Source organism: Pempheris klunzingeri, chromosome 10 (genome assembly GCF_042242105.1).
Source record: "Pempheris klunzingeri isolate RE-2024b chromosome 10, fPemKlu1.hap1, whole genome shotgun sequence".
Classification (NCBI taxonomy): domain Eukaryota; kingdom Metazoa; phylum Chordata; class Actinopteri; order Acropomatiformes; family Pempheridae; genus Pempheris; species Pempheris klunzingeri.
Window position 1 is genome coordinate 13,568,947 of NC_092021.1, and position 13,776 is coordinate 13,582,722.

Below are 13,776 nucleotides of genomic sequence, written 5' to 3' on the forward strand. Positions count from 1 at the left end.
GCAGGCCTGGGCTGCTTTTTGGGTTTTTCATATTCCAAAACACATTCATTAAATATGACATAATGACAATAGCATTCATGTGTGGGCTCTTCGATTACACTCAAGAGGGTTTGAGCAATTATGGTCCCATAAATATTGCCTTTGCAGTATGTATCAGTAACGGTCAAAAACACTGTTCAGATCCTCTTGACATTCTGTCACTTTGGATCAATGTGATCTATTTGTTACATCTGGACAAACCCAGAGTGCACAGCAGGACAGTGAAAAGATCCAACTCCAGCTCTGCTATAAATGCTCATCTCAAAAAGTATTAACAGTAATGTTTTCCTTTTTCTGGTTCACTTTAAACTTACCAACTTACAGAAAATAACTTCAAATGTGAAAACACACTCGCAGTGTATTCATCTCATCACCACTGAAAGATTATTTTCAATCACTGTGACGAAGATTAAATTCTGAGACAGATTTTCAAACTAAATGGTTTGATAACATGTACATTTTTTGGCCGAGAAGACAGTCATCAACAGCGTCTAATTATATCGTAATGAACTGAAGTCTAATCTTCTTCTCAATTTCATGGTGTTTTCAACTGTCGGTGCCTTTTTATCTTTAAAAGAGGACACAAGATGACATGTTACATTTTAGACAGCTAGCCTTCTCCCTTTCTCTGAGTGTCTTCAAAAGACTTAAATTAAGTTCCAACTTCCAACATAAAGCACCAAAAAACAACATAGAATATAACAAAGAAGCAGAAGTAGTGCAAATACCGGAGAAGTAAACAACGGGAAGCTAGCTGTGCATGATGAATACTGAGAGAGAGAGGTGATAATTCCTTTTAAAGCTGGTTATTGTGACCTATAGTTATTACACCCTACGGAAGACACAGTGATGATCAATTAAAATAAAAAAAATAAAGCATCAAGTAACAAAGTATAATGCTGAACCATAATTTTCAGTAATATATTCCAACAAATCATGAACCCTGTTATTTCTGGAGCTTCGTGAGATTCAGCTTCAAACTCGCACACACTGTATCATATGGTTGCAATATTCCTCTTCACGTCACCACCACTGTCACATGCAAATACAAAATCTGCAAAGTGTCAGAAGCCTGTTTTTGCTTTACTGCCATCTACTGGGGTTTTGAGAAGCATTTACAAACTGAACTTACAGAGGACCGAAGTAAGAAAAATCAATTTGACCAGGACTTTCTGTTGCAAGTGTGAAGAAATGTTTACGAACTGCTGAGACTGATGGTGAATGGGAAACGGAAAAATGGAGACAACCTCTGATAAATATTATTGTCCAGAGATGCGGTCGCAGCAACAGTTGGCGCCATACATGCGCACGCGCACGCACACACATACACACAGATGCAGTTATGCAGAGTGTCAGGTATGCAGAGTAATCAGTGAGGCAGTGAAGTTATGGACAAACTGCCAAATATCCTTCTGGAGCCAAAAAAGCAGAGAGGAGCTAGAAAAGCAGTGATGGGGGCGGGGTGTTTGACTCCTTTGTGTCCATCAGCGAGGCCCGCTGACTGGGGAGGACAGTGACCAGAGGGTCTGGGAGAACTCAGCACAACCTCTGACCTCCGACTATCCCCTCAAACAAATCCAGGCTTCCAATATCTGCTTATACACAGCCTGTCCCCTTTTATTTCCTTTCATTTACACAGAACTTAGTAGCTTTTAATCCAGCAGTCTTACATTCTTTGGTGTTGCGTGGCGCGTTCTGGCAGGAGTGGCAAACCATCCCATAGAGATTCCTTGGCCTGTTCTCCAGCATGTAATACCTGCAAGACATAAAATACATGGGTATAAACCAGCAACTTGTTAGACTGTGTAATTAGGTTACACTAGACCTGGTTAGGCTTACTGGTAACTTTACACATATTGATCCTTTATAAAAGAAAAGTTGTTTTTAACACTTGTAAGCGTGCCCTAGCAGCATGCGTGGCAGGTGTGTATCCTGTATGTGGCCTTCCGACCTTTAAGGCATGTTATACCTATACGGTGCATAAGTATGGCGAAGCAGCTGAGGTGAAAAGTTTGACTCAGTGAAGCAATGTACATAATTGCTGCCCTGAAGGCGCTAAACATGGCTTGGTACATATTATCGCCCTGAGTCATGAGGCGCCAATTAGAGGAAGGCAGAGTGGGAGGCAACAAGTCTGTGAATGGCTGCTAGCGGTATTAAATCATTTAGGTTTGGGCCAAGGAACCTCTATATGTGTTCATGCACATAATGTATGCAGCATGCAGGTACACAACTGATCCTTTCACATGTCTGGATAAAGTCAGAGAAACTGGATCACATGAACACAAGAATTTAGGATTTTGGTAGGCAGATAGTAGAGGGAATATCTGTTCTATTTATGGTGATTGATTTTGGATTTCTGCCATTAGACATTTGTCATCATATTGTTACTCCAAATAACTAAACACAATTACAAATGTTTTAACAGATATTAACAAATGATGAAGATGAGCCAACATCATCTGACAAGAAGAGCAAATTATTTGTTCTAACACTTTATGCAGCAAGCATTTACTCAGACTGCCCTCCTTTATTCTTCACTCTTCTTCTCTTCTAAATAGCTGGTTATATGATACAATCGTATACCAAAAAATGTACTTCACTAATTTGTAGATGTTTTGCATACCTTAGTGTAAACGTTGTATTAAACCCTTACAAAACTTTTGCTAATGTAGAAGATGAATAGACACTAAAATACAGAGGCTGCAACACTAAACTGGCAGCGAATCATACAAGTAATACATCTCACATCACAGCAGTTAGTTAAAGGAAAACAGTATTGCAACAAAAAAGTTGTATAGATGATTTTCTTCATCTATGCGAGCCCTTAAAAATTGTACATATGCAATAATGCAGCTAATATTTCAGACATTTTGTAATAGCCACATTATCATTTCTATTGTATACTGTTCTGAACGTACAGTGATTTTATTATTGTCACTGCTAGTGATGCACTGTTACATTTTATTAAGGCGTCATTGATATATTATAGATAAAGTAAAAGTATTAAAAGTATAAAAATAAAGTATTATTAAGTCCCCATGATCTCATTATTGATGGCTTATAAACATTAATTATATCAAAGGGCTGCTGTGAGCAGAACCAGTAGATAAACGTGTCTGTCACAACAGACTCATCTCATTTTCCTCCAGGTCTTTTCCTTCTGCTGAGATACATGCTTTTATTATTACAACTGTTCAGGCCTGTTCTGTTCTGCATTGAACATGTATGGCCTCTGCTAACTGCAGCGTACGACTCCCATACATACAGTACAGCATATACAGTGCAGATACAGACACAGACATGACCGAACTCAGTGTTCCTAAGAACACTCATCCCTGCAACAATCACGCTAATCAAAAGCAAAAACATCCTGTAAAAAGGAGACCGAGAGCCAAGAAAAGTAGACGGCAGATTGATGACAGGAGGAGGAGATTTCAACATTAAACTCTCTCCGTTGGAGTGGGAGGGTTATCCGATAGCCCAGAATCATGACTCCCTTAAAAATCTCTAATTTATGCCAATTCCTTCAACACTCAATTATTTAATGCCAAAAGTTAATCATAGATATCAGCTGAAATGTGATTTAAAAATCACATATCCCTTTAGCAAACATTTATGTATGAAATATCTTCATCATGCTGAAGGATTTAAGAAAGAAATAGTTTGGCGTTGACATTGCAAGTCAATTTCTCACAAGAGACTAAGACTAAAGGAGGACGAGTGATGGACGATGGGTAGATCGGTGCTTGCACACAAATTAAAATGAAGACAACACTGGACAATTCATGTCAGTTAATTCTATTATAAAGAAGGTGTGTGCATACAGTACATATGCACGTATGCAAGTACACATATAGATCAATACATATTCCGTGTATGTCCAGTATATGTTCAGCATACAGGTGAATTTTAAGCTTCAATATCTTTATTGAGCCACTCGGGAACCACAATCAAACACAGAGCTAGAGCAAGGAATGGAATTTCCTACTAAGTTAAGAGTGTGCGAGGGAAGTGCAAGGAATGCAGTCAGGGTGCTATCTGTTACTAAGCACATGAACAGCATTTGGGATGGAAGAGACCTGGAATCTCTTAGTCCTCCCTGAAACGACCTCCTGAGAGCAAAAGCATAAACTCCTTCTAAAGTGGATGGTCCTGGACATCCAATATGGCACTGGCCCTTCTAAGTACCTGCCTAATGTAGATGTCCAACAGCTTGGCCTGACTCCTCTTACTGGCCATTTTAATAAGACTTCCAAGTCTATTCCTATTGGACAGATTTAGATTTCCAACCCAAGAAATTATACAAAACATAACAGATGCAATGAAACATCCATAAAAGAGAGTCATCATCTCAGAGGAGAGTCTTTGCTGGACCTTTTTAGAGGTAGCATAAACATGGCATTTGAAACACAGTTTGTTTTCCAGAACAATACCCAAATATCTGCAGCTATCCACAAGTTTAATGTCAACACCATTATCAACAGTTGGCTTGGTTCCGACTTTATGAAATCAATGATCGTGTATTTTGTTTTCGACACTTTAAGATGGAGGAAAGCCCCATCACACCAAGCCACAAAGTCGACCGCCACCACTCTATGATCCTGTACCCCCCCTTCAAGAAGGCAAACAACAACATAATCATCAGTAAACTTGAAAACGTTACGATTCTTATAGCTGATGAAACATTAGTGAATAAAATGTAAAGAGGAGGGGAGAGACAGCAACCTTGGGAAGAAGCAGTAGATGAGTGGACCATTAACTTTCACACACTGTAACCCGTCAATTAAAATGTTCATTTTCCAACCAATCATGTTAGGCTCAAGTTTAAAATTACAGATGAGCCCCTACGCAAGCAGCAATGGCTGGATGAATGAATTGAATGCTGAAGAGAGATCAACAAACGACAGTCTGGCATGACTTGGAAACCCTCCAAATGCTGGTACGGAGAGTTTAATAGAGTAACAATAGCATCCTCCACTCCTCTGTACACAAATTGTAACTGATCGAGTCATTCCTCGACCTGCGTTAAAGCCTCATTCTTGATGAGCTTCTGCGTAACTAAAGAAGTCAAGGCTACTGGCTGAAATCATTTAACACTGTTGGGGTTTTGCCATCCACTGTACAAAGGAGATGGATGTAGCTTCTTGGTCTGAAAAATGCCTTAAACCTGTGCTCTTTCTAAAGGCCAACATGGAGCGACTCCTCCAGCTCAAAATAGAAGTCCTATTATATGCAAGTCTGTGAGAACATAATCCTACTTCTCAGTTGATTTATTACCTCAAAACATTTCCTAATGAGTTTATAGCCTCGGACACTAGTTTCAAGTCTTCTTCAATACAGCATGATGTTCATTCAGTAAAATAAATTCCCATTTAGAGTAAAATGGCTGACAAAGCAAGACGCTAGGCTTTAGAGCGGGACTACGTTGTGGCAAACCGAATAGAACATGTCGTGCCTAAACCTAACCAATCAGAGGTGAGGTGGGGTCTTTGCGGAGAGAATGTCAGTTCTGGCTCCAAAACTATTTTGAGAAAACCAAAATGGGAGGCTTCAAAATTGTGGACCACAAACCAGTGGGTGACATTACCTTGGCTGCGTCCACTTCTAATATACAGTCAATGGGTTTTACTTTTGGTTACAGGGACGGTAACGAAGTGTTTCCAAAGCACGGAGACCCTCTGCAGCTTAAGAGACTGAGTCACAATATACTGTCAGAGCTGGTCTGCATATGTTTTCAGTACCTGAGGGGGTGGTGAGGTTGGAAACTCTTTTTATATCAATATCAAATGCTGGAGAAGCTGCAGCCTTTTCTCATATCTCTTCCATCTGTGCAGTGAAATCATGATTATCAAACCTTACATAAAAGCCATTTAATTCATCAGGCAGGTATTTATCAGATAAACCATCCAGAGCGGCCCCCCATAGCCCTTATCCGGTGATCCTTTTTAATATTTTATTACTTTTTTTATTTCAGCCCTCATCTCCTTGATTCTCTTTCTGTGATGGCATAAGCTTCAATAAAAGCATTTTAGACCCTTAATGACTTTGGAAATTCAGTGCTTGTTGTTTCTTTAATCTTTACAGTCTGCTTTAAATCTGAGAGTCTTTGCATTAGGAGTTGTAACTACACTCAACATCTGTAAGTTCATTAATACCAGAAGAGTCCCCCTGGAACACTGATCAGTTCGTGCCACCCCTGGAGAGCAGGAAAACTGCCTTCAGTCTAGACCTTAACCTACCTTTTGATCATCCCCCCCCTCCTCAGTACAGATCTATACACAGGCAGAGCGTGCACAGAGTAATGATCAGAGGTGCAGGTGCCGTCTTAGACTTGTTCGACCCCTTGATGGAGCCATAATACAAATCTGCGAGTTTCAACGAGCCATGTTGGGCTTGTGACATATTGATAAGAACTGTTCAAGCATTTCTTGAGAATTGTTGTAATTAATATAACTAAATATAATATTATGAGGGTTGGGAGAGATGGATAATTTTCTGTCACTTTAAAAGATGGTGTCAGCAGCAGATTTGGTGTTTTACTGAATTTCATTCTTATGTAAAAAGAAATGTTATTAAAAAATTGAAGATGATATGGCATCTTTTAACTGAATTGATTAATAAAAAAATTAGCATGGATATGAAAATATTGTCTAAATTGCTACTAAAATCACAGTAGTGTATACAGATGCACGTGACTACCTTATGCAGAGAGCAGATCACCTGTCATAATGTCTGAGTAAAGTGAGTAAATGCAGGCCAGTAATTATTATTTATAAATATAATTTTTTCCAGAAAATCTTAGTTCTGCATGCCCAGAAGTCAAAGACACTATTTTGTCTTCAGTTATTTCATGTATTCATAAATAGATATATGCTAAGACTATAATATTATCATTTAATAAGTGATATTTTGAGTAATAGTAACAGTTTTTCTCAGGGAGAGTTGGCAAAAGTATATATTTGGTAATCAAGAATACACGTAGATTGCAGCTGTAAACTCAATGAAAACCACAGCACATTTGCACAACACCATTTTGCCTGCAAGCTGCTTCAGTGGCAGCTTTTTATGTGGTCACTTCAGCTGCACTGTTGCAAACAGGCTTTGACTCTTGTGTGTGTGTGTGTCTGTGCTGTTTACCCTGGTAAACAGGGTCCACACTCCGCGTCGCTGTCCGGAGTTCCCGCTACGCGGACAGTGGCTTTGTAGAGGGCGTCACAGTCTTTATGCCGTCTGCAGATCTCATACTTCCCCTTTGAATATTTCCCCTGTGGGCACGGCACACAGGCAAAGTCCTCATCCTTCACACCGTAGCCACAGGCCTGCAAAACACACACATGTGCAATTTGGATTAGGTGCATTTGATATAATGTAATTTTAAGGGAATTCAACAGTCTTTGGATCACTGAGACGATTAACAACTGGACAACTCAACTGGACACACATTCAAAAAACGAACACCCCACACATTCGCAAACACACATCTGTTTCTACCCATGTTCTTAGCAAATCTGGAATTAGTGTTTTGAAATGACAAAAGACAAATCCGATTGATCACAGAACTCCCTGCGTGTGTGTGTGTGTGTGATGCCTGGTAGTGTTTAAGATGACCAAATCATCATTCTGTCTTCTAGCATTGATCTCCTCCCATCTTTGCATGTTAATTCCTCACAGTGGGGAGGCTGAACAACAGACACACAAACATACTCTCTCTTTTTTTTTTCTTTCATTTCCCTCGTACTTTCATCTGTCTATTAAAACAAGCCCCACCCTGAGACATCTAATATGTCTTCCCTTCTGTTCGACATCCATAAGTCTCAGTGTGATTGTTTGATATCAAACTCCGCTGAGTTATCTGCAGGATCTTTTTGCTTTGGGTTAAAACTCGCTTTGGATCTTTTGTATACGTGATCACCGTGGCTCTGCTTCTGTTCATTCACTCAAAGCTTTTCCAGACCGATTGAAGGCTTCTTTCTTTTCAAAGCAAATGTGTTGCCTCTTTGAATGTTGTACATCATACATCTAGGAGGTCTGGAGGTAGAAAAAAACAAACTGAAATTGAACCTAAAATGTTTGCCTTTATTTTGAAAGTTGACAGTGAAGGGAAATGTCAAGCACCTTTCAAAAGTCATACAAGCTGATTATAAACATCCAGTTCTTTAACGTTTCCTCACCTCACCATCGTTTTCATCACTCAATGAAAGTTAGAAAATCTGAAAATATAAGCCTGACTTCAGTGTTTATGTTGATGTACACTAGCATTGAATTGGCTACATTGGACACAATCTGGGTACAAGATGCACTTTAGAAAGTCCTTGGGTGTCTTAATCACTGCGTGATGTGTCGTGCTGTGTCTGTGTGTGAGTGTGTGTATGAGCACGTACTTTCTGAAGTCTCTGTAGTGAGGAGGAACCCTATGGTTATCCCATGATTAAAAGGGTGTCAGGACGCACACACACACACACACACACACACACACAGAAAGCTCAAGGGAACAAAATAACACATGAATTACAGGCTGTGGCACCCAGAGGATCAGACAGGCAGGAGAAAGTGCAAAGGGGGCTCTCATCACGCTGATTAAACTGACTTTCTTCTCAAATGTTTCTATCCCTCACAAGTGGCCAAATTATTCTTTATGACAGAGCTCGGTGCGTATCAGACTGAGCCTCTTATTGCTGCCTCTGTTTCTAACAGTGGATGGCTTGATTTTACAAGTTCAAACACAACACATCGGTGGGGATACTTACTAGAAGCACATGGTAGCTTAGTGAACACAAGGCAGGAAGGGGGGAAGCAGGAATGGGAGGAAAAAACAAATGCCATTGGTATCATCGTGAGATTTTTAAACATGCTAGCGTATGGAGCTAAAAGAGGAATGAAGGAACAAAGGAAGGAATGCAACCATAAGCAAAGTGTATCAAAAAATAGAAACATTTGGAGCTTCCTAATAAATCACAGTGATTATATTTCATTCTGTTCATCTTTGAGTGCGACTGTCTCTCCAAAGAGGGTGGTGCACCCCGGGGTGCTAAGTGAAGCGTTTACCTTCGCTTTGTTTGCCTTGGCTGTCGGCAGACTGACTGACGGAGGCTAAATCACTATGCGACTACTGAAAGTCATTCACTGTAATGCATGCCTTCACGTCGATGTCAATGAGAGCAATAAACCATAAGAAATTGTTCATTTGAATTTAGGCACTCTTCACTGCACAGCTATGTGCACACTTCTGTGTGTGTACATGTGTGTGTGTGTGTGTGTGTGTGTGTGTGTTTTGTGGGTGGTCTGAACAAAAATGACACATAGGTTCATAAGGTAAACTTTCATGCCATTTATCAAATTTGAATGGTTTGAATTTGATGTCGAATTGGCACCTTAGTCCCACGCCCTTTCCCCAATTCATTGCTGCAACAACTGATTTTAAAAGTATAGGTGCATGAAAAAGCTAATTACAGTGATGAACAAGATTATGGCCTAAGGAAATGTGTTTCGTGTGTGTGTGTGTGTGTGTGTGTGTGTGTGTGTGTGTGTGTGTGTGTGTGTGTGTGTGTGTGTGTGTGTGTGTCTCACCATATGCGGCTCTTGTCCTGGCTGGCACTGAGGGCAGGCCTGGCAACTGTTACTGGTCTGGTTAAAGAACTCATACTCTCCACAGCTGGAATACTCTGCACTGGCAAACATACAACACACCTGGAAGGAGAGAGAGAGAGAGAGAGAGGGAGAGAGGGGGGACAAACAGGGCGAGAGAGGGACAGACATTAAAAGAGACATTCTTAAGCCTCAAGTTTAGCATTTTCAAAATCGCCATTTTTTTTACCCCCACCTCTGATTGGTTAGTCACAAGTTAGTCTCACCGAAAGCATGCACTGTGCTATTTGCTTGAAACTAGCCACCGAGACCATAAATTCATCAGGAAAACGTTTACTGAGCTAATAACTGAGTGAAAAGTAGGGTCGTTTTCTTATAGACTTCCACACAATCAGACTCGTTTTTGGAGCCAGAGGAGTCGCTCTCTGCTGGCCATTAGAAAGAATGCAGGTTTAAGGCACTTCTACATTTCAGACCCAGAAGCTGCATCCCCTTCCTTTATACAGTCTGTATTTTCTACACAATCTTTTATTCACACATTTTTAAGTTAGTACTTTAATTCTGTATGTAGTAAACCAAACTGCATCATACAGTATCCAGCATGTCACATGTGGACTGCTGATTTGTCATTCACATGTTAAAACTGGGAAAAAATACACCATCTTGTGCATTTGCTGGTTTCTGTTGAAGAAACTTCAGAGAAATTCGTTACGATTCACACTGAACATCTGCAACAGCAGCAGATATAAATGACTGTGTTGGATGATGGCTGATTTATTCAGTAAAGCCAAATGAGCTAAGAATCAACATCATCATGTTAATTGGCAAAAACCAAACAGCAAAGAAAACAAACATCATATCCTGACTTCTTCATCCATGCCAGTCATAGATCATTGTTAGACGTGTGCACATATGTGTGTGTGTGTGTGTGTGTGTGTGTGTGTGTGTATGAGAGAGTTTGCACAATAGGAGTATTTGCTTGTGTTTCTATATTGTGTGAGTGTGTGTGTGTGTGGCATTGTGTAATTGTGGCTCACTGTAATAAGTAGCAGCTGGTATTTATAGCTTTACCAGCACACTTTGTTCTTTTCCAAACAAACTAACTGACTTTTAAAAATCATCTGCAGTCCAGAGAATGATGGAGGCAGAGAAAAAAGCGCATGACTAACTCACTCCATCTTTTCTTTATTGTTTTCATAACATCTCCGTCTCTTTCTCCTCTTCCTCATAACCATCTCATGACAGCAGGCACAAGACGCTGTTTGAGTAAATATACAAATGTATACAAATGTGTATGAACTCCTCAGGCCAAGTAATCTGTTTGTAATTTAGACCAGATTCACAATGAAATGACCTTAGTCACACACCTGATGTGCAGTTACTCTGTTGCAATTACAGTTTGACGAACAGTGATTTCAAACACTCTCCATTGTGAGTCCAAAGGGGAACTTGTATGAATGAACTTGAATTAATAGAAAAAAAAATCAAAAAACACTGTGGAGAATTCTGGACAGGTGTTTCCTCTCAGCAGTATTTCTTTTAATTTATATTCCTATTTTGGACTCACTGACAACTAGAAGCACAGCAAATGTATGCCACATCCTCCTCCGCTCTTCTCTGTCAGTGTGTCACACACATTATGGGTCGCAGTTGGTATTTAGCGAGCAATGATTGGCAGGCGTTGTGTGCAAAGACTCTCTCTGACGATCCGTGCAACTATACAGTGAGCGGTCGTTTGACTTTAAACAAACTGCAGTGATGATCATCTTCTCCACATTTTTCCACAGCTAGAAAAAACAAACTTCTTTTCACACCAATAGTCTTCACGGACCAATTCTCCACAGCTAGCTATCCCATAATGCTTTGGGAGGATATTTAGTCAGGCTTAGAACATAGGAGTGTAAACCTCTGCAGATTCACAACGCATCCAGTGGATCCTTATTGTTATCCCTTACAGTTCAGTTTATAGTACTGTTTGGCTGCAACATGGATTAATTGTAAATAACATGTTTACTGAAGCCAGTGGTGGAGGAAGTATTCACATCTGGTACTAACATAAAAGGACCAATGCCACACTGTGAAAATAATCCAATACATGTTAAACTCCTGCACTGAAGACGTTACTGATGTTAATGTCAGTATGTTAAGTATTATTAGGAAGATGTACTATCAAATGGATCAAAAAATTAGACTACCAGTCTCTGTATGTAATATATCATTTGTCATGTTTCACTTTCTACAGAAATCTATCTACAGTAGGTGGTTTCAGAGTTAGCAGCAATGCGTTTCAAATGCCAACACATGTCGGTGGAGGAAATTGACATCAGTGACTTAATCCAAATATCTCTCCTGTGCTCCTGAGTCAGCCTGCATGTGTAAATAGTGACTGATCAGAAGAAAGCAGAGAGGAAAGAGAGGGGGGGGGGTGGAGGAACCTGTTGGGAACACTGCCAGTGGGTTTCAACATCAAAACAAGCAGAGAATCTCTTGATTCTCAGTCAGATTATAAAGATATGAGCTCTGTGGAAAACTCAAAGGTTGACTAATTGGTACAAGTGCTGCAAAGTTATGCACGCTGCTGGCACAGCTAAAGCCTGGATGACGCAGTGCCAAGTGTGGAGTCGACTTGGCACTGTGGCTGTGATCCATACAGGTGGACCAATGAGAGCTGCTTAGGACACCAGAAATGATGTGATGATTGTAACGTTAAGCTACTGCTTGACAACATATTAAAGTGGGTAAGGACAAGGAAAAGGGAGGAGGTGAAGCTGAGAAAGACAAAGAGATGGAAGAGTGAAGTGAAAGTAAGGAATGGAAGATGAAAATACCAAGGGAAGAATTAATGGAAATAAATTCAAGGGAAACATAAATTAGTTTCAGGTGAGAACTGAATGACGTACAGAAACATTGGATTCATTAAGAGAATCAGAGTGGGAGGACAGAGGACATAAAACAGGAAATTACAGGAAACAAATAGGAGGAATTAAAACATACCAATAATGACGACAGAAAGATGGATTTCTTCTGACCTCTCCTCTCTGACATTTTTGCGTCTTTATCCTAGAGAGCGGAGAGAAAGACAAAGAGAAATGGTCAATAATTGCAATGCAGACAATTCCTGCAATCAAGTCTCAGCACCAAACTCCACTTACAAAACAGCAAAGTCATGAATCTGAGCGTTCCTGCCAACATGAGTGCTGTCAGTGGGCACGTTGTGTGTGTGTGTGGCCCAGATGAGTTCACTGTCCCGTTACCATCACGTCATCGCCCATAAACATGTAATAGCATCAGAACAGCCCATGGCATTCCTCTGGCTCATAACTGCAAGCACACATCACCGTTGGCTAACCTCTGCTTCAATAAAGGATGGTGATATCACTTAATAACAGTGAATTGTATACCTCTGTGTTCTTTATGTCTCTCGCACTGGGCTAAAGTTTTTTTTAAAGACCCCAAACTTTGCTGACTTATTTGACTTCCTTCCTGTTAAAATAAGGTATAAGAGAGAAGATGATGACCCGTTTCAACCCAAGGCCTTAAGCTTCCCTCTAATGTAGGACTGACTATCATGAGATGTGTTGATTCATGCGAGAGAGAAAAGTGTGACAACCAACCTTGGTCTCCCCTACTACTATTTCATTACAACTATAAAATCAAATGATCAATATAGAAACATTTTGGTTCACAAATCCATCAAAATGAAGTAAAAGCTTTAAAGTTTAGCTGAGATGCTACCACACACACACACAGTGGCTGTGTTACTAAAATGGACGCTGGGTAAACAGTCATTAGGAGATTGTGTGTTTGTTTTAGCAACCATCCTGAAAAATATTCGCCTGAAAATTGTCTTAACAACTGCAATAAAAACAAGTTGAAAAGGCGCAAAAGCCCCGAAAGCACGAAAAGGGAGGAACGAACTGTGGTTTGCTCGGTTTATTGTGAAACGATGGCTGGTGTTTTAATGTGCTTTTACTGCTGTTGATAGCAACTTCATAAAAGCTGTGTGTATTTCTCTCGGTGAGGCACAAATGTGTGTGTTCCTGCGAGTCCATGTGTCGGTGTGGTAATGTGTAACTGCTTGTTTATTTATTTGTACGTGTGTCTGCAAGATCAATCCTACATTTACTGTGTGTTTGTTGGTCCGTGCTA

General features: G+C 40.1%; 1 protein-coding gene across 1 annotated transcript in view; it reads right to left on the reverse strand.

Moving 5' to 3' along the window:
• Positions 1–13,776, reverse strand: part of edar (ectodysplasin A receptor) — a 36,285-nt gene that overhangs the window by 12,205 nt on the left and 10,304 nt on the right. Inside the window, exons 2-5 of the mRNA XM_070838350.1 lie at positions 12,622–12,687; positions 9,610–9,729; positions 7,180–7,361; positions 1,710–1,795 (exon numbers count right to left, since the gene is read on the reverse strand). Coding sequence (XP_070694451.1) covers positions 1,710–1,795; positions 7,180–7,361; positions 9,610–9,729; positions 12,622–12,672 — 439 coding nt within the window. The 5' untranslated portion in view covers positions 12,673–12,687. The remainder of the gene's footprint in view (positions 1–1,709; positions 1,796–7,179; positions 7,362–9,609; positions 9,730–12,621; positions 12,688–13,776) is intronic.